At 43.2% G+C, this 24,788-nt stretch overlaps 8 protein-coding genes across 8 annotated transcripts; 5 read left to right on the top strand and 3 right to left on the bottom strand.

Moving 5' to 3' along the window:
- Positions 1-13,843: 13,843 nt before the first annotated feature.
- LOC132260468 (zinc finger X-chromosomal protein-like) lies at positions 13,844-15,304 on the bottom strand. Its single transcript, XM_059758593.1, has 3 exons — positions 14,778-15,304; positions 14,326-14,714; positions 13,844-14,262 (listed from the first exon to the last, which is right to left on the bottom strand). The coding sequence occupies exons 1-3, from the start codon at positions 14,912-14,914 to the stop codon at positions 13,844-13,846; spliced, it is 945 nt and encodes a 314-aa protein (XP_059614576.1). The 5' UTR covers positions 14,915-15,304.
- On the bottom strand, positions 14,928-16,181 carry LOC132260470 (zinc finger protein 749-like). The gene is made up of 2 exons (XM_059758597.1): positions 15,986-16,181; positions 14,928-15,925 (listed from the first exon to the last, which is right to left on the bottom strand). Exons 1-2 carry the CDS (start codon positions 16,108-16,110, stop codon positions 15,313-15,315), a joined length of 738 nt encoding a protein of 245 aa, XP_059614580.1. The 5' UTR covers positions 16,111-16,181; the 3' UTR covers positions 14,928-15,312.
- Positions 16,182-16,371: 190 nt separating this feature from the next.
- On the top strand, positions 16,372-17,166 carry LOC132260473 (mitotic spindle assembly checkpoint protein MAD2A). Its single transcript, XM_059758600.1, has 2 exons — positions 16,372-16,477; positions 16,548-17,166. The coding sequence occupies exons 1-2, from the start codon at positions 16,399-16,401 to the stop codon at positions 17,096-17,098; spliced, it is 630 nt and encodes a 209-aa protein (XP_059614583.1). The 5' UTR covers positions 16,372-16,398; the 3' UTR covers positions 17,099-17,166.
- Positions 17,159-18,112, top strand: LOC132260472 (uracil phosphoribosyltransferase homolog). Its single transcript, XM_059758599.1, has 3 exons — positions 17,159-17,361; positions 17,425-17,760; positions 17,820-18,112. Exons 1-3 carry the CDS (start codon positions 17,249-17,251, stop codon positions 18,025-18,027), a joined length of 657 nt encoding a protein of 218 aa, XP_059614582.1. The 5' UTR covers positions 17,159-17,248; the 3' UTR covers positions 18,028-18,112.
- Positions 18,113-18,144: 32 nt separating this feature from the next.
- Positions 18,145-19,724, bottom strand: LOC132260466 (protein CLP1 homolog). Its single transcript, XM_059758591.1, has 2 exons — positions 19,445-19,724; positions 18,145-19,389 (listed from the first exon to the last, which is right to left on the bottom strand). Exons 1-2 carry the CDS (start codon positions 19,712-19,714, stop codon positions 18,220-18,222), a joined length of 1,440 nt encoding a protein of 479 aa, XP_059614574.1. The 5' UTR covers positions 19,715-19,724; the 3' UTR covers positions 18,145-18,219.
- Positions 19,672-20,643, top strand: LOC132260471 (proteasome subunit beta type-6). Its single transcript, XM_059758598.1, has 2 exons — positions 19,672-19,830; positions 19,931-20,643. Exons 1-2 carry the CDS (start codon positions 19,786-19,788, stop codon positions 20,558-20,560), a joined length of 675 nt encoding a protein of 224 aa, XP_059614581.1. The 5' UTR covers positions 19,672-19,785; the 3' UTR covers positions 20,561-20,643.
- A 105-nt stretch (positions 20,644-20,748) lies between these two features.
- Positions 20,749-22,425, top strand: LOC132260467 (isovaleryl-CoA dehydrogenase, mitochondrial-like). Its single transcript, XM_059758592.1, has 3 exons — positions 20,749-21,014; positions 21,086-21,239; positions 21,301-22,425. Exons 1-3 carry the CDS (start codon positions 20,883-20,885, stop codon positions 22,269-22,271), a joined length of 1,257 nt encoding a protein of 418 aa, XP_059614575.1. The 5' UTR covers positions 20,749-20,882; the 3' UTR covers positions 22,272-22,425.
- Positions 22,426-22,571: 146 nt separating this feature from the next.
- Positions 22,572-24,595, top strand: LOC132260465 (venom carboxylesterase-6-like). The gene is made up of 2 exons (XM_059758590.1): positions 22,572-23,869; positions 23,934-24,595. The coding sequence occupies exons 1-2, from the start codon at positions 22,864-22,866 to the stop codon at positions 24,593-24,595; spliced, it is 1,668 nt and encodes a 555-aa protein (XP_059614573.1). The 5' UTR covers positions 22,572-22,863.
- The last annotated feature ends 193 nt before the right edge of the window (positions 24,596-24,788 follow it).

Below are 24,788 nucleotides of genomic sequence, written 5' to 3' on the forward strand. Positions count from 1 at the left end.
GAGCGCTCGCAATGGCCAAGGATTCGCGCTCATCCCGCTGGTTCATTGTCCCGGCGCACGATCGTGTGCGCCAAAAACAGGAATGGCGGGAAGCTGCGGAAATTAATTAAATGTGTGCAATTTCCTGAGACTCGCTGGCCGCCTCAGGAGAATCGCATCACTCGCGGAGGACACAGAACCCGTTCTGGCGCCGGCTTCCTGCCATCGTGCATCACCAGCCGAGGTGCAAAATGCTAATTCAAATGGCAAGTCAATATTTGCTCACTCTATCTCGGTAAACATTTCACGCAGAAAAAAGTGAAGCTGTGACACTCTTTCGCCGCTCTCACGCCAATGAAAGTCTCAGGTGGAGTTTTGGAAAATTTCCCAGAAACACACTGATGAGATTCCCGAGTCTAGGTCATGACGCAACTTTTGGTGTGACTGAGGAAAATTAGGTTTGGCCAGAGAAAAGGTGACCAGAAGCATTTGGTGTGGCAGGAAAGCAACATTTGCGTTATCATTTAATACACAGAATCTCACTCTGAAGTTTTCTTCTTCTCACAATTACATATTATTCCAGCATTTTTCTCTTATTCAGTCCTGTCAATCCTGCCTTTGGTGGAATTGTCTGGTCTCTCTCGAGTCTAATAAATAATCCAGAGTACAATGTGAAAATTATCGAAACGAAATGCTCAACACGACATTGTTTCCAACAGCAAAACAAGACGTTTGGCGACGAGAAACCACCAGAGAAGAAAGTAAAACATGATTGAGACCTCGAGTGAGTGCTTAAAAAATATAATTTAACATTGTTTGGCACGACTTCATTTCACCGAAAATCTGGATTTCGGTTTGCACAAGAGACAATGAGGATTTCTTTTTCTCTGTCCTATATTTTTACTGTGAAATTTGAATATCTCACCTTCAGCGATCGAGCGTCCGACCGGTGAATATGCGACGTTAGCTGTGGTGGCTTTTTATTAAAGTTTCCCATAAATGGATCATGGAAGGAAAACTGGTCACTCGCGGTGCTCGGCATTATTTTCTTCTTGTTTCCTCTTTCGCGATCTCTGGCGTCCAGCGCCTGTCAGACGGCCGCGGCGCGCTGAGGAGGAAGGGAGAGAGTTTATGAAATTATTAGCTCTGTCCTGAAGGCATTTTCATAATTGTAATTTAAATTTCTCTTAAAGGCAATGATGAATCAATTGAAACGAGACGTTTACCTGACAATGGGCGGAAAGGTGACCCAAAGTCTTGTGATTCACTTCGAACACAGCCACAATTCTAATCACGCTGAATGCGCAACAGATAATCCTAATTTCCCCCATCTTCCCGTGATGTTTCTTCAATTCTGAACAGAGCTTGTCTAATTTTTATCATACTCCATTTTACTCATATTTTGTTGATTTGCTGATTGTAATGAAATTTCTTAAGATTGATAAGCAACAACAATGTAGCAAACTTCTGCCGCCACATTGTTGCTTTTTGCGCATTTGGACTTCTTCCGTCTGCACATTTTTGATATTGTACACTTCTCGCTGCGTGGAAATGCAATCTGGACTTAATCACATCATTTTTGCTTATTAAGCGTCTTTAGCCGAATCCAGAGTGCATTATTTAAGCACTGAAATAAATAAATTCATCCATGACAACCAATGTGTGTGTAAGGTGCCAAAATACCCCAAATTATACAGTAAACTCTTTGTTTTGTGCGCTCAACTAAGCCCTGTGCGCGAAGAATGTTAAAACAACTATTTTGTCACATAATATTTCAGCGTCCAAATTGGACGGCTCTTGAAAAATTAATTGGCATCATTCGTCAATTTGTCGTGTTTACGGGGAGAAGAAAAAAAACCCCATCTTCATGCTCAAACTGAAGATGATCAGCCAAGATCTATTGCCGCTGAGGCCAGCAAAAAAGGCCACAGACATTCCCTCAGCAGCGAAGAAAGGCACGAAAGAATAATTATGATAAAACGTATCATTGCATTTTGTTCTTAGGAGGAAACTTAAAATATTGCTCATCATCAGTGCGCGCACACAGGAAAAAAGCCATTCTCCATTTCACATCATCCATCTATTCGCCATCAAAGTCTTGGGCGCGCTCGTGTTAGGAGCCGAAGCCCATCATGCTTCCAACGCAATCATTTCATCAGATCAACTAATTGAAGTCAATTCTATACAATAAAAGGCCTCTAATGAAAGAGCTTTGATCTCATAACTGACTCAAGAGCCAACGGAGATGACTTAATAGGCAATGTACGAAAATAATATTTCTATTAATTTTTTTTCACCTTTCCCACCACATTCCTAATGAGCTTCTGATTGGCCATCGCCTCGCGATCCTTCGCCCCGCGCGCATCCCTTCCGGGTCACCAGGAAGCTGCCAACAGACTTCGCTCAAGTTCTCCTCGGGCTTTTCAGCGTTCATCTCTGCATGAGGCAACGATGGTGATTAATGACATGTAATAGAGTTGTTGCCGAAAATCAAGAGTCCACCTATTTTCGCCATACAATCCAATTACGCGAAGCGCCAAATGTCCAAATGGAAATTCCTCGACGAATCTTCAGCTCCATCTTGTCGGGATGGACATTTAATAGCTTCTCGCCAATTTGTGATCGTAAAAGCGGGATAGAGATTTGAACATTCGCTAATGTGTGACAAATTCAGTGGGAGAATGAGAGGCAGAAAGTGGTGGAGAATCATCACAGAATGACATGTTTTTGATCTCTCCTGGCGAAGGTTTAATGGACAGATTCCAAGAATGTGTACAAAGAACATTTGGCTGTTTTCGGCTCAAGCGAAGAGTCGCAAATTTGAAACTAGAGACTCAAATTTTCCAGTAAGGATGAAAAATATCAAGGACACTAACGAAAACTTTGTAACACTCACAATTGAAATTTTCCATCCACAATCTGAATGCCAAAGAATCCAGTTTTACTCCAAAATCAAAGCAGGACTCAACTAAAATCAAGATAAAGGCACAAAACCGAAGAATTATATACCATTTAATCGCTTTATGTGTATTTAATCGCCATGTGAATTTCAGCAAACAAACTCTGTAAGCAGAGCCTCACTTTTATTTAAAGAATCGCTGTCATTGTTTTAATGAAACACTCCAGTCAAGCAGGTAACATATCAGATTCAAAAGCAATTAATTTTTTGGGAGAACATTTCGGTTTTCATTGCCAGACGCGAGACAGCGCGCAGTTCTCGGAAGATTCTCCTTCAGCAATCAATTCGTGGTCTAATTAATCACCACACTAGAGCTCTCTGTCTCAATATTCTCGTCCATTTGTCAACTGGCTGATAGGGAATCTCAGATGGTGGAATCTCGAGGAATTCCGCGGTTTTTCGGGAAGAGGCGTGACCTTGAGATGGGGCTCAATTAGAGATTAGCGCGGTGTTTGATACTGTTTCGTCACCGCAATTGAGGAAGATCAGACGTGAGGCAATAATTGGCGGTTCTGCTGAGGTCATTTAGGCACCTGCCATTGCGAGAGAGGATGATGAATGATGCCTGGATCGCGATGCGCTAGATTGTTTTTACTATCGTTTAGCCAGCATCTTGGATGCTGTTATTAATAATCCTCACAAGAGAGGGTCTCCCGTTTTTTGTCAGCCTCCCTTTAACCCCTGCACGATGACTGGATCTTATGTGACCAATGGAAGTATCTCGTATTTGCTAATAGTCTTCACTACTGATTCTATACATACAATTCTATAGCAGTAAGAAAACACGTTATTAGTTTGCAAAGAATATCTCTCAAATGCCGGGAAAGGCTTTCAGAATAAACTCCACCTTCTCGTCCTGAAAGGGTTAACTCACCTCTCTGAAGTCCCAGTGCTAAAAATAAACTCACGCGATCGTGCGGTCTCGATTGAGCGAATTCCTGCTGCCTGAGAATCTCTCTGGGATTTTGGGCTCCGCTCGATCCTCATCGGGTCGCATTTCCATAACGCCCCGGACGCGCGGGGACCGTGGGTGGGGTGGCGGATCGCGAGGGACATGGCGAGTGGCCGGAGATGTTCAGGATGGCCACATGAAATACGGTGTGGAAGAGACAAGAAGAACAGCCGCAAGGTCAGACTAACATGATCATTCTTGGTGTTTTCAAGGCCTCCAAACTCCGCGTCTCGCGAGCACAGCGCGTCTATTGGGCACCTGAATTACATATGGGCGAGGATGCCCATAAAATCTCGAGGAGATCTCAAAATGAAATCATTGGAAAACTGTTAAAGTTGGAACCGCGATGAGACTCTTTTGTGTTTTCGCGCACCTTTTTTCTCCTCTTTTCTGCGTCTCTCCTCAACATGATCTCGCTGGGCATCATTTACCACAATCACACCATATAATACACTATTTCAATCAATAGTGTTGGCTAATATCTAAAAATAAAACCGTGATTGTTGTGCCATTTTTGCAAAAACACATTATTACAATCTCAACAGCTTCTAATTGTCCTCTGTGGCTTCTTTTTTGCCCGATGCCCTCTGCCATGTCAGAGCTTTTGTCCGTCAATCGCGGAGCTTTTGCAGCAATCTGTCTCATCAAAGCGTCTCAGTAATTTGTATTGCCCATTCAGGGGAGAACGCCTAACGATCACCATGATCTCATATTTGCGTTCTATCTAATTAATAGCCATGATTTTGATCCAAGATCATGAACAAATTCGCCATTAAAGCACAGAGTGGTTCAATCCGGAGTCTCTTGTCGATGCTAACGCGTGAAGCCGCTTGCCAATCACTTCAAGACGATGCCCTTGCGGGAGTCACAGCTGAAATTACAAATGAGCCAATCTATCTGTTTTGTTTACATGTGATAAAAAGTGAGAGAATGCTGCTGGATAAATAGCCGTGACTTCATCGCAGCAGCATTTTATCAGTCACACAATTGGATGTTTATTGCCTGGAGGATGACGTCGTGCGATGGGAATCGAGGAAGTTATCGCTCAATTGATGGCTTTTGGGAAAAGATGCTTCCACCGTCAAATCAATAGAGATAATGGGAATCAAAGTGTCTTCAGACTACAATAAATTGCAGATATATTAATTGTACATGTAATCCGAAGAGCGTGTAACCTTGCTCCGGGGCAGGAGTCGCTGGTGCGTGCAGGAAGACAAAAAGACCGGTGCCAAGAACAATGGACATGGTACAATTGATTGCAGATGTTTAGATGCGGTAATGTGTGAAAGTTAGCAGCGGGTTTCCTGGTTAATCATCTCGCGCTGGGTAATTTCTTCAAACTCGGCGGCGATCTTCACAGGATCGCTGGCCATTTCACGGTGAAAAATCACATGGCGCGCTCTCACTTCCCGGAATCTGACAATGCTTATGGATCTCTTGGTCGTGACCAGTGTTTGCTTTTCTCTGCGGAATTCGCGATAAATCAATTGGTGTTCTGAAAAATTTATGGTGTCGTGATAATTCAGTCGCGCACAGCAGAATTAAACCATGGCGAGCAGTTGTGACATCACTGATCTTCGAGGTCTCTCCTCTGCTGAGAGTGAAAACTCTCATCTTCGTCATGATTAATTTCGCATTTGCATATTCATCGCTGAGCGCGATCGCGGCTGAAGATGCAGCGCGAATGCAGTTGTGGATGGGAAAAAACGCGGAGTGGAAGAGGAATTTTTCCCCAGCATGGCACCAACATTCATGACGAAGTCAAGGCTTTTCGTGATGTAAAGCACTTTGTGTTGGAAGACACTCTCGGGCTCTTTTCTCTACACCGTTTACACACCGCCGCAGAGCGCTATCAGGGTCAATGGCAGTTGTGCCACACAAACGCGCACTCAGCGATCGAGCTGGCCGACGACTGGCTCTTGAGTGTGTGCCCGAGACACGATTCCAGTGACTGATTCACCCGTGAGATGATCGCATTGCCCAGGAGAGCACGATGTTGCAAATGGAAACCCCTAAAACGACTCCTACTCGTCACAGCGATTTTTCCAAACTGTGACGCTCGCTCTTCCGCGAAACTAATGAGTCTGCATAGTGTTTCACTAACGGTTTACGGGCCATTTCACCCCTCATGACCCGGCCTGAGATCAAGCTGAGAGTCTTGGTTTGCAGGCAGAAAGTCACTTTTATTGAGTTCAACTTTGTATTCGAGGGAAATTATGAGTCTGGGAACGGAAACAGAGATATGTATTCAAATTCACAATGCAGACTTCTGCCAACTATCAATGCCACCAACGATAGTTTATTCTAGCAACTCACTTTGATAACATTTGTTTTTTAATCTGCAGTCTCATTATTCTTATGCAGCAATAAAATTAATAGTCTAGAAAGAAAACCAAGAGTTTTATCTGAATAAAGCAAATTAAACTAATTCCATAATCAACTTGCTAAGAACTTATTAATTTTTCCTCGTCCTTAAGAAAATCCTTATTGAAATCCAAAGTATAAAATACAAACACAGATTGTTTTAAGAATTCCGTCGGAATCTCTCCGAAATTCCTAATGATTTGTACAGAGAATTAGCTGTGTTATACTTAACTTGATAGTCTGCAGTAAATAAATTCATTATTTTCATAATTTTTCGTCATTAACTTCCCCCCAGAAGCGCCATTAAGTATCAGAAGACCATCGCACAGTTTCATACATAAAATTCATGAGACATGGGCTTGTAATCCAACTCAATTCGTTTTGAGAATTTTCTTCGCCGTCACGCTAAGACCATCAAAATTGTCCGTCATTCTTTGGCGAGATGGGCGCAAAATTTAATGTATGCAGTGAAATTGTGTTGCGTGGGAGAGGAAATGGAATCGCAGGTGGAAAATTTGGAGAAAGCCTTAATAATTTATCAAAATGCTTGAGAAGTGTGAAATTGAGAGTTCGCCATCAAGAATTCTGCAGCGCGGATGGAAACATTCAAATGAGACGCGCGAGAGAATGTTGTCTTGAGGGTGTGACTATATGGAAAAGTGTTACAAATTGGAATTGAATTGTTTTTGTGCCTAATGGGCATTTTATGTTAAATTAACTGTCTGCACAGAGTAATGTAACAATTATGGCTGCTTCAAATTCAAAATTGCAACCGAACAGCGACTCCTCTCTTTGTGTTCCTTATCAATTTTTCAACATTTGCTCTGCTGCTCGCTTATTTGGCCATCTCGTGAGGTTCTCGTGTATAGAATTACCCGATTTACGTGCAAGTTTAGCGACATGCAACTGAAGGGATTGGACGTGAAAACTGAACCTCAGCTGTCTCGAAATCTTATTCACTTTCTACGTGGCGGAATGACGTGACCACTTGAATTATCTGCTGAGCGCACAACTCGAGACTTTTATGTATGATGGTGTATATCGGTAACTTCTCGTGAGCATCGCCAGCGAATGCTGATGAGTCTGGATGAAGCCGAGAGTGGCGATTGATGATAGGACAGTCACACGGGGGCGAAATCATCGCTCAAAGTGGTGTACAATTCAAGGGAAGCATTTTAAATTCAATACGAACTTGATTTTTGGAGTATTCTTTGATTTTCACATGGATTTATGTGGGTGAAACAACATCAAAACTATGTCGCAAGAATTATTACATGTAATTTCTTACTAATCGAGAACAATACAAGAAGTGTTGTACCGATTTTAGCCATATTATCTTCGCCTTGGACAGTGATGGCACGTGAAATGAAATTTATTCGTAATTTTGCGGTCATGTGCGAAAGGCTCTGCAAAAAGTTTCAAGTGACTTCAAAATCTAGGATTTCTAGGGAAAACCTCTTGCTACTATTGCGTAATTCGCCCAAGAATTAAGAGGCAGACAGCCATGCTGAATACCTAATTTGACTTTCAATGTTGACTCACTGGTAATTTATGGTATTTGTGGGAAATGAGCTTGAAAATGTGCACCTTCGGAGGTGCCAAAGATGAGAAATAATTAGAGATTAATGGAAGAAGATAGGGTGCCATTAATTAATTAGTGTTACGTGGAAACCTTGAGTGTTGTACATGGGAAAAATATTTCCACGAGACACACAGTGTAAAAGGTAAACAAACCTTCGAAAATTCCTGAGATGCGAAACTCTCTTTCGCGCCATTACATAGGAAAAAGACCGTGGCTGAAGAACCTCAACCCAGACCTTAAAAACCACTTTGCAACTTAATTAAAAATATTTCTCCTATTCCACATACTCGTGGCCGAAACATAATTCAATCGTTACGATGATGGTATCTTCCATGCACCTCTTTGACCGCCTTGATTTCGTTTTCAATACAAACAAGCACACAAAAATTAAATTTATTGGCTCGAAAAATGGCTGAGGGGCAGATTAATTTAGAGACAACATGCAATTAATTCATCTCACTTGGGCTTCGTGTATTTGCAGAGTGAAAGAGAACCACAAAAATATGCGATGAGGGGCAAAGAATCCACCTCGAGCCCCAAGACACTATCATAAAGACCTTTTTTCTCTCATTCTCCATCCAGATTTTTCTTGCAATTTCATGCCACATTCTTTTCCACTCGCTTTTGGGAGAATCTCTGCACAATCAGGGATGAGAGCAGCGCATCTCTTGTGCACTTTCCAGAGGGTGCATTGATCACTGTTGTGCCTCCAAACTTGATTGTGGCATGCAAAAAGTTCACACAACATCTTTGGTTCTTATACTTTCGCTGATGGCATGTTTCTCTGGTCGAAATTGCTTCACATACAGAATGTCCTTTTACACTCTTGAGAAGCTGTCTTGATTGTAAAATACTCTGGAAGATAGCAACTCTGGCAGTGAGTTAAAAATCCCATCAAAATTAAAATGCTCTGCATTAATCTCACTTCTTCATCACCAGCACTATATAATTTCATTTCCCGTCAACATTTGCAATCCGAGACCTTTTTCTCGAGCCGAAAATGCTTCTCTGCAATTGGCGATGAAATTAAATTATGCCTCGCGCTTCATTGACGTGCGTCTTCCAGGTGAATAAAGAATGCATGACAGCGAAATTTGGGATTATGCGAGGCATTGTTGATCGCTTAGGCGTGGCAGTGCCTCGGAAAGGCTCTGCCTTATCTGTCTCTCTGCATCATGCACAACAATCTTGGGTTCTGGGAAGTCTCGCGTTAACGCCGTGCGTGCGACGACAATTGAAAGAGAAATGCATTTCATGAATATCTAATTTCACCTCTGGAGTCAAGCTAGAGCCGCCCAAAAGCCAAACATGATCGCACTAGTCGCGAGAGATCTTCAATCAATCACTCAACTCCGCCCTGAAATGATCTCACATGACAATTGATCAAAATCACATTATAATATGATGTTATATATGGCACAAGAAAATAGAAAGTTCTCGCCTGTGCGCAGTAACTCATTTCATTTGCCATTTTCTCCTGGTAGCAATTCTTGGGTTGCCCGTGACAAAGTCGAGAGTCACGTAGGAAATTGAAGCGTTGCTGAATTATTTGGGCAGATTATTGTGAAAATATAATGGATTTGACGAAGAACTAGATTGCGGCATTGTTTGGCGTTTTCTTTCAATGAGATTTCATATTTTGTTACGTAAATCCATTTTCCTTCTGAAGCTCAGAAAAATGAGATTTTCGAGAAACAAAATCCATTCAAATCAAAGTGTTCTGAAGCCACGCAAAAGCGCATTTCAAAACAAGTTTAAATAAGTCCACGAGTTATTGGAAAAGTGCAGTATCCAATTTGGTCCACTTTGCGCTATTCATCTTATTTTTCTGGAGCTCAGAAAGTAAGAACTGAGCGAATGACACGCTCTCCTGTCGACCGAGTGCAAGGAACACAGTTGAGTCTTGATTGAGACCACACCTCGGCCTCATTTTCCCTGTTAAGCCTCGGATTTACAGCATTTTGTGCTGGATTTGCATAAAATTGGGTGAAGATTTTGGAGCATGATTGAGAACTTTCTTTTCATCATCCCACGTGAGTTCTCCTGAAAGAAGCAATCGCGTGTCTCTTTTTTTCCCCAACTGCTCGCTGAATTTGTGTGTGGCTGTGATTCATTTGTGACTTGAGTGGCTTTTTGTGCTCCTCTCCGAAGGTGTGCCGCGGGTCCAGGAAGGCAGCGCGCGATGCACGAGAGAAATTTAGGAATCGCGCCCGACATAGAAAAGCCACACCAAACAATAACCCATTGACTACCTACACGCCGTGTCGCGAGTGAGGGAGATATGAGTGAGGCTCGCGAGACAGTCATCATGAGGTCTCAAGATTTTTTCCACCAGAAACAGACTCCATACAAACGTCTCTCGCGAGGTGTTGCAGCTGAGATTTAAGACTGTGTCACAGCACGCACACTTGAGGGCAGACACATGCTGAATTTATTAAATAATTCAGCTAGTAAATTCAATCACTCCTCTTTGCATCTTCCACCCTCGCTATTTTCGAGCTCAATCCGCGCGTTTGGTTGCTTTCAGGAGCAGCAATGCTACAGCAGAGGCACCAAATTAGTGAAAGTGACTTGAAAATTGATACATTTTTCATGGATTCTGTCTGCAGGTGGTTCATGTTAAAATTTTATATGCTTTTCCAGGGGAAAATTTAAGATTTAAGAATGAATAAGCATAGAAAAACCCGTTTATCGATTTGCACGTTCGCATCAATGAAGTGAATTATTTCACGCGAATCGTATTGAATGACAATAAATCATTTTTGTTAGTTCAGCGAAATATTATCCGGAGTTGTCCGGAAGAAAAGGCCAAAAGATCGTGCACAGACACGCGACAAAGGTGCTGAAACTTTCACTCGAAGCATCACTCTTCTTTTCAATCGAATTTGAGAGGCTCTCGCAGAATTCCGGCTCGTTATTTGGCAATTAAGCTTTCTAATTTTCACCCATGATGCTTGTTAAAAGTGGAGTGCGTGACAATTGGTCAGCTGGTGATGCGACAATGTGCAGAAATCGACAATTAATCACTTTTAGGACGCAGAATATGTTTTTCCAATGGACTCTCGGCGGGAATCTGGAGAAGCATTCCGCCGAAGATGATGAATAGTCATCAAGTGATAACATTGTGAGACTGTTTGTTAATTTTATTGATGTCTCACAGTGTCGATTCTGCGGTTGGGCAAAGAAGTTGATTGGATGATTTATGAGCATAACTGAAATTCGAGACTGAATGCCGTCAGCATCCTCAAACGGTCCATTTGACTCACACCACCGAAAAATGCCACTCTTTGTGAGCAAATTGAGTCCCAGTCTATGATTAATAATTCCCAAGGAATCGCTCTTTCTGCATGCAATCCTCGTAAAGTGGTCGGGAAATGATTTGAAAAAGGCACACAACATTTTATGGACAGTTTGCCTCTGTCGTATTTCAAAGAAGCCATCAAATGAATAATACGAAAATCCAATAAACTTGCGATTTCGCAAGGATTTTGATAAAGTGACGGTGCCTCAGAGTCCACAATAAATTGCACCGTGCGCCTTTCTTGGGAATCTCCATTTGCCCAGATATCTTCGACGACGCATAAGTTCTGCATAGCGCAGAAGAATAGACAAGAGACAGAGTCGAAGGGATTAGCATGGTGGATTTAATTGAATGAGACGTAAAGCGACTTTTATTGATATTTTTAATAGTGAGAGTTAAATCATCAGCCTGAGTGCCTTCGCCAGAGATTTATGGGTCTCTCTAGCTGTAATGTCATTCTTGGAAAAGTCATTTAACCCCTTAAAATTTTAACTATTTTTCAGACGACCTCTGAGAAAAATATCCATCCTCAATTATCCCGCAATTACCAACTCTTGCAGCGACAAATTGTGCTTGATCTCACCAGTTTGCGCCTTGCTGAGAGTGGGAAGAGCGCCCGAGGGAGAGAGTAAAGGTCCCGAGGAGGAATTAATGACGAATCAACTTGACCCTGATCCCTATTTGCCCAGCGATAATTCCACATGCCAGAGATGCTCGTCGATGACGAGGTTAAGGGCCATTCCAAGGGAGGAACCTTCTAAAATGCTGTACAACTGAAGTGCTGATAGAGTTAGAGAAGTGTTGCATTCTTGTAGAAGTGATGTACAGACTCTAGCCGGAGAATCTCCACCTTGAGCCATTCAATTACTCCGGATGGCCAGAACAATGTTGCAGAGATCAATGATGAGACGCTCTTGAAATCGTCATTCCCAATCATCATCCATTTGCCATAATAGTGACGCGCAACAATAAAAATTGAAATGAACTTTAACAGCGCAACGATCCATCTTTCTCCCACATATCGGCGAATTATTGTGCCGCGCAGTGACGAGAGGCAGATAAGGGGAGACTTGCGAATGGTTTAATGATGCTGATGATCTCCAATTCCCATCGTCTTGTCAGATGCAGGCTTGGCACACAATCAAACCCGCGATTCATGACCGGGTCAGACTCGTCATAGGCATTTCTGCACATCTCTCTCGTGTGAAACTGCGCGAGCGCGCCCCGAGAGATGCACTCCCTGGCCAGCGCGCCTCATTACCTCTCGCCCGGCACACACAATTCTGCACGGACGCGACGTGACATGGCCCGAAATGCAGCCGAGCGTAGGAATTTAACAAGCTCCAGGCGCAAATTCGGCGCTTTTTGTCCCTTCCTGGAGACCGACACCGTTATGGCCACTGTGCGCGACAAAGTGCTGGGAACAAATCAATTGGTCATGTTGTGTTAGTCGCTCATGCTCCAATTGATTTGGTCCCAACAATGAGAGGCATGACTTCAATTTTCGGGAAGAATGAGGAATTGCTCTTGGGCTCTAATGGGAGATTTCCTGAGTGTGATTGCCCTCTTTTTGCCCCCCAAACAATGACTGTCTCTCGATTGGCCGCGCCGAACGCATGATTTGAGGTCTTTCACATCAATAGAGCCACTTGGCGAGTGCTTGAAACGCGAAATCTTGAAAATCACGGGCAAATTTGAATTCTATTATCTAATACTTTATGGAAAAAATACAAAACATACAATTATGTAGTGGAATTAAACTCAAAACTCGACTCCTTTTGTACAAGTAACTAAATATTTCATTGCTTTTTAAATTCAGTTAATCCAAGTAGTGTTGAATTTAGCCGAAAAGCACAGAGAGAATTTCTTCAATGTCCAGAAGACTAAAGGGAAATTTTTCTAATTAATTGCAGTGTTTTCTATTAGTCTACTAATGCCCCAAAAGCCCGTCTGTTCTCTCTAATGAATGAACGCTGGCGAAGCACGTGATATCAATTATTAATTTAGAAGGAGAGCCAAAGACAACGCTAAGCATTCTGTCACGTGGATTTGCGCTCTATGGCGAGAGTTGATATGAAATTCCGCTGCTGTCGTTTGACAAATGTATTGCCTTTTAATTAGGGTGGCAGAAAGCGTGATTGAAAGATGCACTTCTTTTTCGTGTGTGCGCAACGCTGAGAGCTGTTGACGAGGGTAACTAACCATCTTCAAGGCTGTCAGACCGTCGCTCTTGCGGTGTGTAAATGAGTAAAATGAATGAATGATCATAAATTCATGCACATAACTTCAACCATCTTCACCGCGCGCTCAAAAAGCGCTCTTTGCCAATTTTTCTGCGCGATCCGCGTGCGTAATTTATGGTCGTGGTGAATTTCTAATTACTGGGCAGATTCCGATTTTTGCACACTGATTAGGAATCCAATTTAGCTTTTAATCAGGAACTTTAGGGCGCGTGCAATGTGGAAGTATTCCTGTATATTCTCCACAGTGTTGTCTATGAAAATACATATTGTGATTGGAAGTGGTTGAAAATCTTATGTAAGTCCTGAATTGTATTAGAGCTAATTAGAATCAGGAATAAAAAGTAAGCTAGAAATCCACAGTTTCACTATTCTTTTACTTCCACACCAACTCGACGTTGGAACGAAATCCAGAAAGAAAAAGGGGAATAAATCATTGAGTTTTCATCAAAATTAAACACCAAAATTATGCGTTTCGGTCATATTTTAGATATATTTCTGCGATCTTATTTTTTTTCTTTTTGATCCTCTTCGGCCGTGTTTTCCCATGTATCATCATATTTTTGCGCATTTCTCGTGCACACAATATTGAATGTTTTTGTAAATCGACCAAGTTTTCACAAGTAATCGAACAAAGTGAACACTGAAATCCATTTTCCCAGCGTTTTTCTTTTGATGTTTCCGATGGTTCCGATGTTTCCGATGGTTCCGATGTTTTAATGTACGGGTGGTAAAATCTATTATGTTTTATCATGTTGTACTCCTTTTTGAAGCTCCAAACACATATATCGCAATGAAAATATAACTCATGAACTGCCACATGTTCTTTCAGATTGTCCCATGTCTCGTATTGTTGTTTGCAAATGCAGCAACCGAACGGAGGACCTGTAATGGAAGGAAGAGATATTTCTTTAGCATTACAATCTTTTATGTAACTTCCTTAAACACCTATTTTATTTAGATGACGTTCACGATGATTTGCTATCAAATGAGCCGAGAGTTTGGACTTGGTCTTAAATCGCTCTGGACAGTAGGGACATTTTTCCACATCAACATTTAAATCATATCCAAAACTTCGCTCATCATTGTGAAATCGGTGAAATCTCAACATGTGTCTTTTCAGCTCAGAAGATGACTGAGCTTCCACTCCGCAAATTTTGCATATATACGATTTTTTGAGCAGAATTTCGTCCAGATCAACAAATATATTTTGTGATGCAGGAAGAACTGGTGTCTCAATTGCCTTCTCACAAATTGAACCTCTGTGATCGTCGCTTACTAATTCAGAATAATCCGTAATCTCGAAGCTCATTTCCTCATTTCCTTTTGCATTTTGTCTGAAAGGAAAAACATTTAAGGAAGAAATCCAAGAAATCATATTGGAAATGTCAACAACATACTTTTCGACACCAGATTCCAAAGGTTCATACTTGGGTTCATGAATCTCGTACTCTTCTTTCACAATGTCGCAATCGAAGAAATAATTTTCAGCGTCATAATCATAATCTGTGTCTTCCTTTTCCACTTTTATATCCATTTTCCACAAGATTCTTCGTCAACACCTTCTGTTTACACGATTTTTACACATAGTTGTCTGACGTTTTGCGGCGCTTACAGCACAGTGTGAAGTTAGCAGCCAACGTCACTTTTGGATTTTAACGTACAGAAAATCCATTTGAAAAACTAGGTTTTCCCAAGTTTTTCCTTTTTCTTCATTAATTTCTATACACAATCCAACAACAAATACTTCTAGTAAATTAAAGGCAAAGCTCTGGACAAAGTAAATCTTCTCTGGGTCATTTGTGAAGGAATCGTCAAATTCTCACTATTTCTCTCAAATAAAATGAGACTTTCTATGAAATTTAACGAGTATTTAAACTACACAGCAATTTTCACATAGAAAGTAGTTCTTAAAATCTGCCAATTCATGCGTATTCATGTGATCTTTGGGTAATTCGATCCCTTTGAACGTGCGTTCGAATATTTCGCACTTGATTTTTTTTTGGCGATTTTTGCAATGCACTTATCATTTTTATCTCGGGAAATTATGTTGCAGACTTGATGAGTGCTTTGCTTCTGCAGCTCATTCTTTGGCTTGTTTTTTGGCATCTCTTTAGGATTGTTCAATTTTGTGTTGCTCTGCTTATGTTTGAATCTTATGTGTTCCTTGAGGCGTTTTGCGTTCTTTACCAGCTTCTTGCATATAGGACACAATTGAGGTTCTACTATATGAATAATTTCGTGGTTCTTACGGAAAGTTTCGCTCTTAAACATCTTCGAGCAGTAAGAACACTGGTGATTCCTCTGGACTGTGTGAATGCTCATGTGCATTCCCAATGCGTGCGGTTGCTTACAGATTTTCTTGCAAATTTTACATTGGTATTCTTTCTTCCTGTCATGGGTTTTTAAGTGCTTCGTAAGATAAATTTTCCTCTTAAAAATCTTCGGACAAATTGAACATTTGTACTGCTTGACATCAAGAATTTGATCTCCTGTAATCTCAAATGTGACAAACCCTCCAGATTCCACTTTTTTCACATCTTCCTTCCTGTTAAAACAAAAAAAACTTTAGGAAGGCGAAGGGAGCCTTTGGACATTCATAACTTACTTTTTGTTTTTGAAAACCAGAAATTCTTCAAGCTTGTACTCTTCCTTCTCCAATTCTGCACCAATTAATTGATTCTCAAGATTATAATAACAATTTACATCTTCGTGTTCCACTTTTTCATCCATTCTCTTGCACTTTTTGCACCGTTGTTTACATTTTCTTGACGTTTGCTTTGCAGTGAAGTTATACGAATATTCTTTTTTGAAAAAGCGGAGCTTTTTTCAAGGGAACTTTTATTCTCTCGCGTGTTGGCTGCCATGCGTGATACCGTTTGAAAACGTCAGAGAAGTCGCATTGTTTTCGACTAGAATTCAGTGATTTTCTGAAATTTCTAAGGATTTCTGATTTGAAACCCACCTATTTGTGTTAGCAGACGCACTTCCCAATTTCTATTCTTCAATCTCTCGTCTAAAATGACGGAAGTAGCGCAAACTGTTAAGAATAATTGCATCACGCTTAGTGGTTCGTCAACAATTGTTTGCGAATATCTCAGTAAGTTTTTGCTTTTGAGCCTGGATGTAAGCTGTGTTCCTCACTGGCAGAAAACTTACCTTCTTTGCAGATTACGGTGTAAATTCCATCCTCTTCCAACGTGGTATATATCCGCCAGAGAGCTTCTCCACAACTCAGCAATACGGCTTGACGATCTTTATGTCAAAGGATGAGAAAATCACGGAATTCCTGAAGAAAGTTCTGGCTCAGGCGCAAGACTGGATTTCTCAGAACAAAGTGGAGAAGATCTCAATGGTGATCACGAATGCGCACACGAAGGAGACGCTCGAGTGCTGGGACTTCAAGATTGAGGGCGACACGGAGAACAGCGTGAAAGAAAATGACAAGGAAGCCACCTCGACAAAGGACTTGAAGAGAATTCAGAGTGAGATCCGGGATGTGATGAGACAGATCAGTGCCACAGTGTCTTTCTTGCCGCTCCTGGATTGCGTGTGTTCCTTCGATGTGCTGATCTACACGCTGCGCGACACGGAGATTCCTGACCAGTGGAACAACACCGAGGGTGTCTTCATCCAGAATGCCCAAGCAGTGCAGCTTAAGTCCTTCTCCACGGGTCTGCACAAGATGACCACAGTTGTGAATTATAAGATGAATCTCTGATTTTCCCCCGGGTTTTTCCCGATTTTTCATCATCTTCGTCAAATTTTTTCAAATAAACACCAACTTAACGAAGTGTCTCTTTGTTTTGCTCTCCGGCTGTTTCTTGGAGGATTTCCTTGTGTTGTTTTTTTGTGAGTTTTTTACGCATAAATGGGAAGTGGAGGTGATGTTCTGATACCCCCGCCGTGTGATTATGGTCCCAATCTCAAGCTGATTCCCACAAATGACCAGATAAAGGAGCTCCAGACAATCCTGCGCGATAAGTGAGGTTATAGCACGTGAATGATTTGAGGACAACTCAGGAAGGGTCTTTTTTGCCTCCCCAGGAACACCAGTCGCAGTGATTTCAAGTTCTATGCCGACAGATTGATCCGTCTGGTGATTGAGGAGAGTCTCAATCAACTTCCATACTCTCCTATTAGAGTAGTGACGCCGACTGGAGCGAACTATGATGGGCTCAAATATCGTTCCGGGAACTGTGGAGTGTCGATTGTGCGGTCAGGAGAGGCTATGGAACAGGGCCTGAGGGACTGCTGTCGCTCAATCCGCATCGGGAAGATCCTCGTGGAGTCCGATGCGGAGACTCACGTTGCCAGAGTGGTTTACGCCCGGTTTCCCGAAGACATCTCTCGAAGACAAGTGCTGCTGATGTACCCCATCATGTAAGGCTAGAGTGTAGTTGGCCAATCGACAGAGGGATTCACGGGATGTTTGTTCGCAGGTCCACGGGAAATACAGTTATCCAGGCGGTAAATGTGCTGAAGGAACACGGTGTTCCGGAGAACTGCATCATCTTATCGAATCTGTTCTGCACACCAATGGCAGCTAAAACCATCGTGTCCGCCTTCCCGGAGATGAAGATCCTCACGTCGGAGTTGCATCCCGTGGCGCCGAATCACTTTGGTCAGAAGTACTTCGGCACTGATTGATTGTTTCTGTATTTTTTTTTATCATATGCGAGCGTTTGATATGGTTTTATGATCAAGTCAGCAAATTGTCCAGTAATCAGATAATTTGCCAAGATATTTTGGTATAATAAATCCAATAATAATAATTTATTCTCTTAAGAACACATCAAATTTGTAAATACTCAGAAAACGAGTATCTTTTTAACAATATCATCAGTGATTGTCGACGAACTGCAGCTCAGAAATCAGGAGAACAGTGTTGGGCAGCGGTCGCGGCTGTGGCGAAAGGATTGTGACCACTTGTCGCTCCAAATCCACTTGGCCAACACACACAAATCCAGCCACATTCGTCTGAATGACGTCGTCATCAGCGGATTCGGCGAAACTCACGGTCAGAATATGGTGGAGGAGATTAATTCCCGGCTGAACAGCCACAAGCTTCGTCATGTTGTCCTCCGCTTTCATCCCCAGCGGCATGCACGAGTCAGGGAGCGACGGAGCGCCAATCTTGAAGACTTTCATCTCGCTGAACTTCACATCGAAAGAGTGTGGATAAAGTGGAGATTTCTGGCCATAGAAGTACTCTCGAATGCGCAGGTCTCGCGTCTCCGCCCGGTTGGCCTTGCTGCGCTCCACAACGCCACCACTTTTGGGCAGGAAGACCACTCTCACGAAGTTGGGCATGTCTCTCAGCAGTTCATTGTAGAGACGCTCCTGGTCGATCACAAACACCGCTCCCACTTCAAATTCCTTTGCGGCGTGCAGCAAATGCCTGTAGCCGGCTCCCTTCACCCACCCGCACGTGTTGATCACTACACCAGACACTTTGGCACGTTTGTTTGTCTTGAGAGCGTCCAGAACGACTTCGGCCAGTTTCGAGATCACCGTTTGATAGAGAACATTGTTGTCTCCCGGCGATTTGTGGCCAAAGTGATAGACTAGAGGAGCCTTTTGGGAGAATCCCTCCTCCACAGTCGCGGGCCGTTCAACTAGCAAGGCGCCAAGAGTACCAGGAATTGACACGCTGCCCTGGCCAGGATCCAAATCCACATACAAAGGACATCTTCCCTGTCTGACAGCATAATTCAGCAGAATGCGGCACAGTGTTGTCTTCCCGACATCTGTGGGACCCACGACCATCACTATGGGTCCATTCGATTCAATGCCCTCCGCTCTCGCTCGCATATCCTCGAGTGCTGAATGGCAGTTTAGGTACTGGATCATTGGCGTCTCCTTGGCCACGTAACTCACATCTGTCTTTCCTCTCAGCTTCAAATTGCACCCGTGGTAGGTGAATATCGCCACTTTGGCACCCGTTGTGAACTCATAGGGCTTCCCCTTGACCAGTTCCGTTCCGAACAGCTCAGCATACCCGGAAAGGAGCTAAAAACAGGGACATCTTGACCTAAATGTTGAGGTTAGTTATGATGAATCTCACCTCAACCGTGACTTTCTCATCTTTGCTCTCAATCTCAAATCTCAATTCACAGTCCACATCCAGCTTGAACTCCTCGACGTGCGGAGAATCTGTTGACATCCTGACTCTCCTGGCTTTTAGGAAATTTGTCCAAATCCAAGGAGAAGCGCAAACGTAAACAAACACGCGACTGCTAGAATTTCTTCTTTTGGAAGTTTCACTGGAAGGTCTTTCTCGATTTTCCGCCAGGTGGCGCAAATCAATTGACATTTTCGAGATTCGCTTTGTCATTGCAGAAACGCGTTCTAGATTTTCTCTGTTTTTCTTTGAAAATACAATATATTCTGTGTTGAAAAGCAACCATGGACTTTGGAAATGAGTGGATGAACGCCAAGCACAGCACTGGAGTGAGTATTCGCAGTGGATTTAAAGAAAATCCATATCCAGTGCCCCCACTGCCTTACGGGCGTTTATTGATGATTTCTCTGATTTTCTTCCTGTTTTCAGACTACGATCATGGCTGTGGAGTTCAAGGATGGTGTGGTGATCGGGGCGGACTCCCGCACCAGTACTGGCACATACGTGGCCAACAGAGTGACGGACAAACTGACCAAAATCACCGACCACATTTATTGCTGTCGCAGTGGCTCCGCCGCCGATACTCAAGCTATCGCCGGAATTGTGGCTTATTCTCTGAACTACCACGAGAACCAGACTGGAGAGGAGCCCCTGGTGTCTGAGGCAGCGGCCGAGTTCAAGAAGTACTGCTACAACTACAGGGATGAACTTGTGGCAGGCATAATTGTGGCTGGCTGGGATAAGACACTCGGTGGACAGGTGTATTCTATCCCCTTGGGAGGCATGTGCGTCCGCGACAAGGTGACCATCGGCGGATCCGGAAGCTCCTATGTCTATGGCTTCATCAAGGAGTACTTCAAAGAGAACATGTCCAAGGAGGAGTGCGTGAACTTCGTGAAGAAGACAGTGTTCCATGCAATGCATCATGACGGCAGTTCCGGAGGCGTTTGCCGCATTGGAATCATCACGAAGGACGGCGTAGAGCGCCGGGTGTTCTTCGCGCCCCGCGATGGAGTCCCCGCCGAGGCTCAACCCACTCCAATGTCCGTCTCTGCGTAGATTAGGGGTTTATTTTGTAATTTCACACCCATTGAATAAACTTGAATTTATCCCGCGAAATTCCTTGGAAATGTATGTTTAGTTTGTTGGTTTCATTAATCTTACACAATTTAAATCTTCCAGTATTTCCAGTTATTTCTTTCCATGTATTTTCTCGTTGCCTCCCCAGCATGGGCATCTTATCAATCCCCCAACGGGAGTTTTCGCATATGTTGACTTGTTTGAATAATCCTCTGATAAAGGCGGGAGTTACGTAAATACCGTGACGTAAGCAACCGCCACACTTGACAGTGAAAGTGTTCTTCCAAAGTGCGCAAAAATTATGGCTCTCAGACATATCCTGCGATCTGCTGTGCAGAACCGCATCCTCAGGACGAATTGGCAGTCGCTGAGATGCATGTCACACTATCCCATTGATGAGAATCTGTTCGGACTGAACAGTGAACAGCAACAAGTGAGTTTAACCTCTATCGCATGGTGATCTTTCCAGACTATCCGGGACTTGATGATCTTTTCGGTTTTCAGCTCAGGCAAACTGTTTTCAACTTCCTGCAGAAGGAATTGGCTCCCTACGCTCAGGAGATCGACAGGGAGAACAACTTCAAGGACTTGAGGAATTTCTGGAAGAAATGCGGTGATCTTGGGCTTTTGGGAATATCCGCTCCCGTTGAGTATGGAGGTAAGATCTCCACTGATTTATTGAGAAACCGCAGAAATATCCTTTTTCCTATTAATGTCAGGAAGTGGAGGATCTTATCTAGACCAGTGTATTGTCTACGAGGAGATTTCTAGAGTCAGCGGAGCGCTGGGCTTGTCTTATGGGGCTCACGTGAGTCTTTGCCTCAACCAGTTGAAGAGACTCGGTTCTGAAGAGCAGAAGGAGAAATACCTTCCCAAGCTGTGCAGTGGAGAGCACATGGGCGCCCTGGCGATGAGTGAGCCCAATTCTGGAAGCGATGTTGTCTCCATGAAGACTCGGGCTGAGAAGAAAGGCGATTACTACATCCTCAACGGTAGCAAGTTCTGGATCACCAACGGTCCTGACGCTGATACCTTAATAGTTTACGCCAAGACTAACTTCAGTGGTCCTGCGAAGCACGGCATCACTGCATTTATCGTGGAGAAGGACTATCCTGGCTTCAAGACGGGTCAGAAGTTGGACAAGTTGGGAATTCGCGGCAGCAACACAGGAGAACTGATCTTCGAGGACTGCAAAGTCCCAGCCAAGAATATCCTGGGAGAAGAAGGAAAGGGTGTCTATGTCCTCATGTCGGGCCTTGACTACGAACGTCTCTTGTTGGCTTCTGGTCCAGTTGGACTCATGCAGGCCGCCTGTGATGTTGCCTTCGACTACGCTCATCAGCGCAAGGCTTTTGGCCAAAGGATCGGCGAATTCCAACTCATCCAGGCGAAGATGGCCGATATGTACACTCTCCTCGTGGCCTCCAGATGCTATCTCTACAGCGTCGCTCGCGCTGTGGACGCAGGAACTGCCAATGCCAAGGACTGCGCCGGCGTGATTCTCTATACGGCTGAAAATGCGACCAAACTGGGGCTGGATTGCATCCAAATCCTGGGCGGCAATGGATACATCAACGAATATCCAGCTGGGAGAATCATGAGAGATGCCAAGTTGTACGAGATTGGCGCAGGAACGTCAGAAGTTCGTCGCCTGGTCATTGGAAGAACTCTCAACAATGAGTACAAGTGAAGATATTACAACTGATCCCGAAAACCGTCTGCATTTAACTTGCATTTAAATTGTGATTAAATTTATATGGAAAAAAACTGAGGTTGCAGGATACCAAATGAGGCCAAAAATTAAATAAAGTTTGTTATTTTGGTTATTTTGTTGAAAAAAGATCGATGAATTGTTTAGATCATTTTTCTAGAAAGGACAGAAAGACAGATTGAAAAAGATGTTAGAAACTTCCAAAGATATTTACATCCACACGAAGGATTAACTTCTTATCTTGTAGTGAAAAATATTCTATGGTAAGTGTGTTTGTTAAGGCCAAATGGACAAAAATGTTCGCGGCCGTGAATCTTTAAAAATGAAAAAAAGTGTTACTTAATGATTAATTTTACTATCTTAGTTTTTTACCTCCCTCATTACTTTCATGTAAAGATTACTGAAAAAGTAGAGCAAAGTAGAGCAATTTTGATATGGATAACCCTTGACTTAGCCATGAACTATGTAATGAAGAACGTGAAGAACTCAATTTGACTGTAGAGTAGGTGGAGTATGAACTATGAGTGTTGAAATTCCTCAGTCAATGGTTTCAGTGTGATTGTGATGTTCAATGGGGAACCACGTGTTAGGCCTTATTCTCCTCATCAGTGGAGTGTCTCTCGCCCAAGGAGCGACTGTGACAACGCAAAATGGACCCATTCGAGGAGAGAAACACTCTAATTTCTTCGCCTTCAAGGGGATCCAGTACGGAGAGTCTCCAGTGGGGATGAAGCGTTTTGAGCCAGTGGAAATCTTCAGTGAAAAGTGGACAGAAGTGAGAAATGCCACACAGTTTGCTAATCCCTGTCTTCAGTGGCGAGAAGGATCTTCAGATCAACTCAATGGTGATGAGGATTGTCTCTTCCTGAACGTTTACACATCTCACATCGGCGAGGAGGAAAATCTACCTGTGTTCGTGCACTTCCACGGAGGAGGATTCACATATGGCAGTGGCACGTTCTTCAGTCCAGAGAGAATGTTTCACCGTCACAAGCTTGTCTTTGTCACTGTCAATTATCGCCTGGGGCCTCTGGGATTCCTCAGCACTGAGGATGAAGTTGTGCCTGGAAACATGGGATTGAAGGATCAAGTTGTTGCCTTGCTGTGGGTCAAGCAGAACATCCGATTCTTCGGTGGAAATCCCAACTCTGTGACGTTAAGTGGGTTCTCAGCCGGCGGAGCCAGTGTTCATCTTCACTATCTCTCTCCTCTGTCTTCTGGCCTCTTCCACCGAGGGATTTCTCACAGTGGATGTGCACTCAATCCCTGGGTTTTGGCAGAGAATCCTCTCCAAAAAGCACGTGTGGTAGCAAATCACCTCGGATGTGCAACGGAAGACAACAGAAGGATGATAGAGTGCCTGAAAGGCAAGCCAGCTGATGAGATTGTGAGCACTGTGCCACTTTTTCAGCCATGGCTTTCTCAGCCGTTCACACCCTTTGGCGTGGTTGTGGAGAAGAACTCAGAGAATCCCTTCTTGTCTGCTCATCCGGAGCTCATTTACAAATCTCAGGCATTTGCTCATCTTCCCTGGATTGTCAGTTACACCGACGCAGACGGAATTTATCCTGCAGCCAGTAAATATCACCACAAACACTTCCTCGTCACGAGAATTCTCATTCCTTTTCATTCTCTTACCAGAACTCCTCCTGGATTCGACTTCCTTGACTGAACTTCGAGATCGTTGGCTTGAATTGGCGCCATTCTTATTGGATTTCAACGAAACCGTGTCTCCAGAGACTTCCCATGATGTCTCCAACCAGATTCTAAGACACTATCTCAGCGATAAGCAGATCTCTCGGGATTCTTTCGATGACATCGTCAAGATGCTCACAGACAGAATGTTTGCAGCTGATATCGCACGTTCTGTCCGACTTCACAGTCAACACTCACCGACATTCCTTTACTTCTTGCAATTCCCAGCCGTTTTCGGCGTCGGACACATAATTCTCGGCCAGGACACCACATTCAATGGAGCCGCTCACGGAGATGATGTGTTTATGCTGCTGAAAAACAGAAATGATCCTCGAGTGAATCAAACGTCTGAAGAGAAGGAAATTTGCCGCCTTCTCACTGAAATTTACATGTCATTCGCTAGCGATTCACAACCCAAATTGGATGATCTTGCCTTTGAAGACATCAAATCTCGAGAACTCTTTTCCTTCCTCAACATTAAGACACCATCCGATTTTTCCATGGATAAATCACTAAATGTCGGAGAGGAGGAGTTTTGGAGATCTCTTCCTCTGAGAGAATACAAAACTTCTGCACAACAATTGCCAACGCAAAAAGGTGAACTGTAGCTTTCATTCAGCACATTATTGTTTGTTTTTATATCAAAAGAATCCAATTGACTTTTTACAAATTAACTCAGCTGTAGCAACACTTTTGAAATGAAGCCAAAGTTGTCCTCCTTTTAAAAAAAAAATGGGTTATAGCTTAGGAGGATGGATCGAGAGGACCTCGAATCAATGAAACTGGGGATCAAGTACTAAC

This window comes from Phlebotomus argentipes, unplaced genomic scaffold (genome assembly GCF_947086385.1).
Source record: "Phlebotomus argentipes unplaced genomic scaffold, Phlebotomus argentipes genome assembly scaffold_18, whole genome shotgun sequence".
NCBI lineage: Eukaryota > Metazoa > Arthropoda > Insecta > Diptera > Psychodidae > Phlebotomus > Phlebotomus argentipes.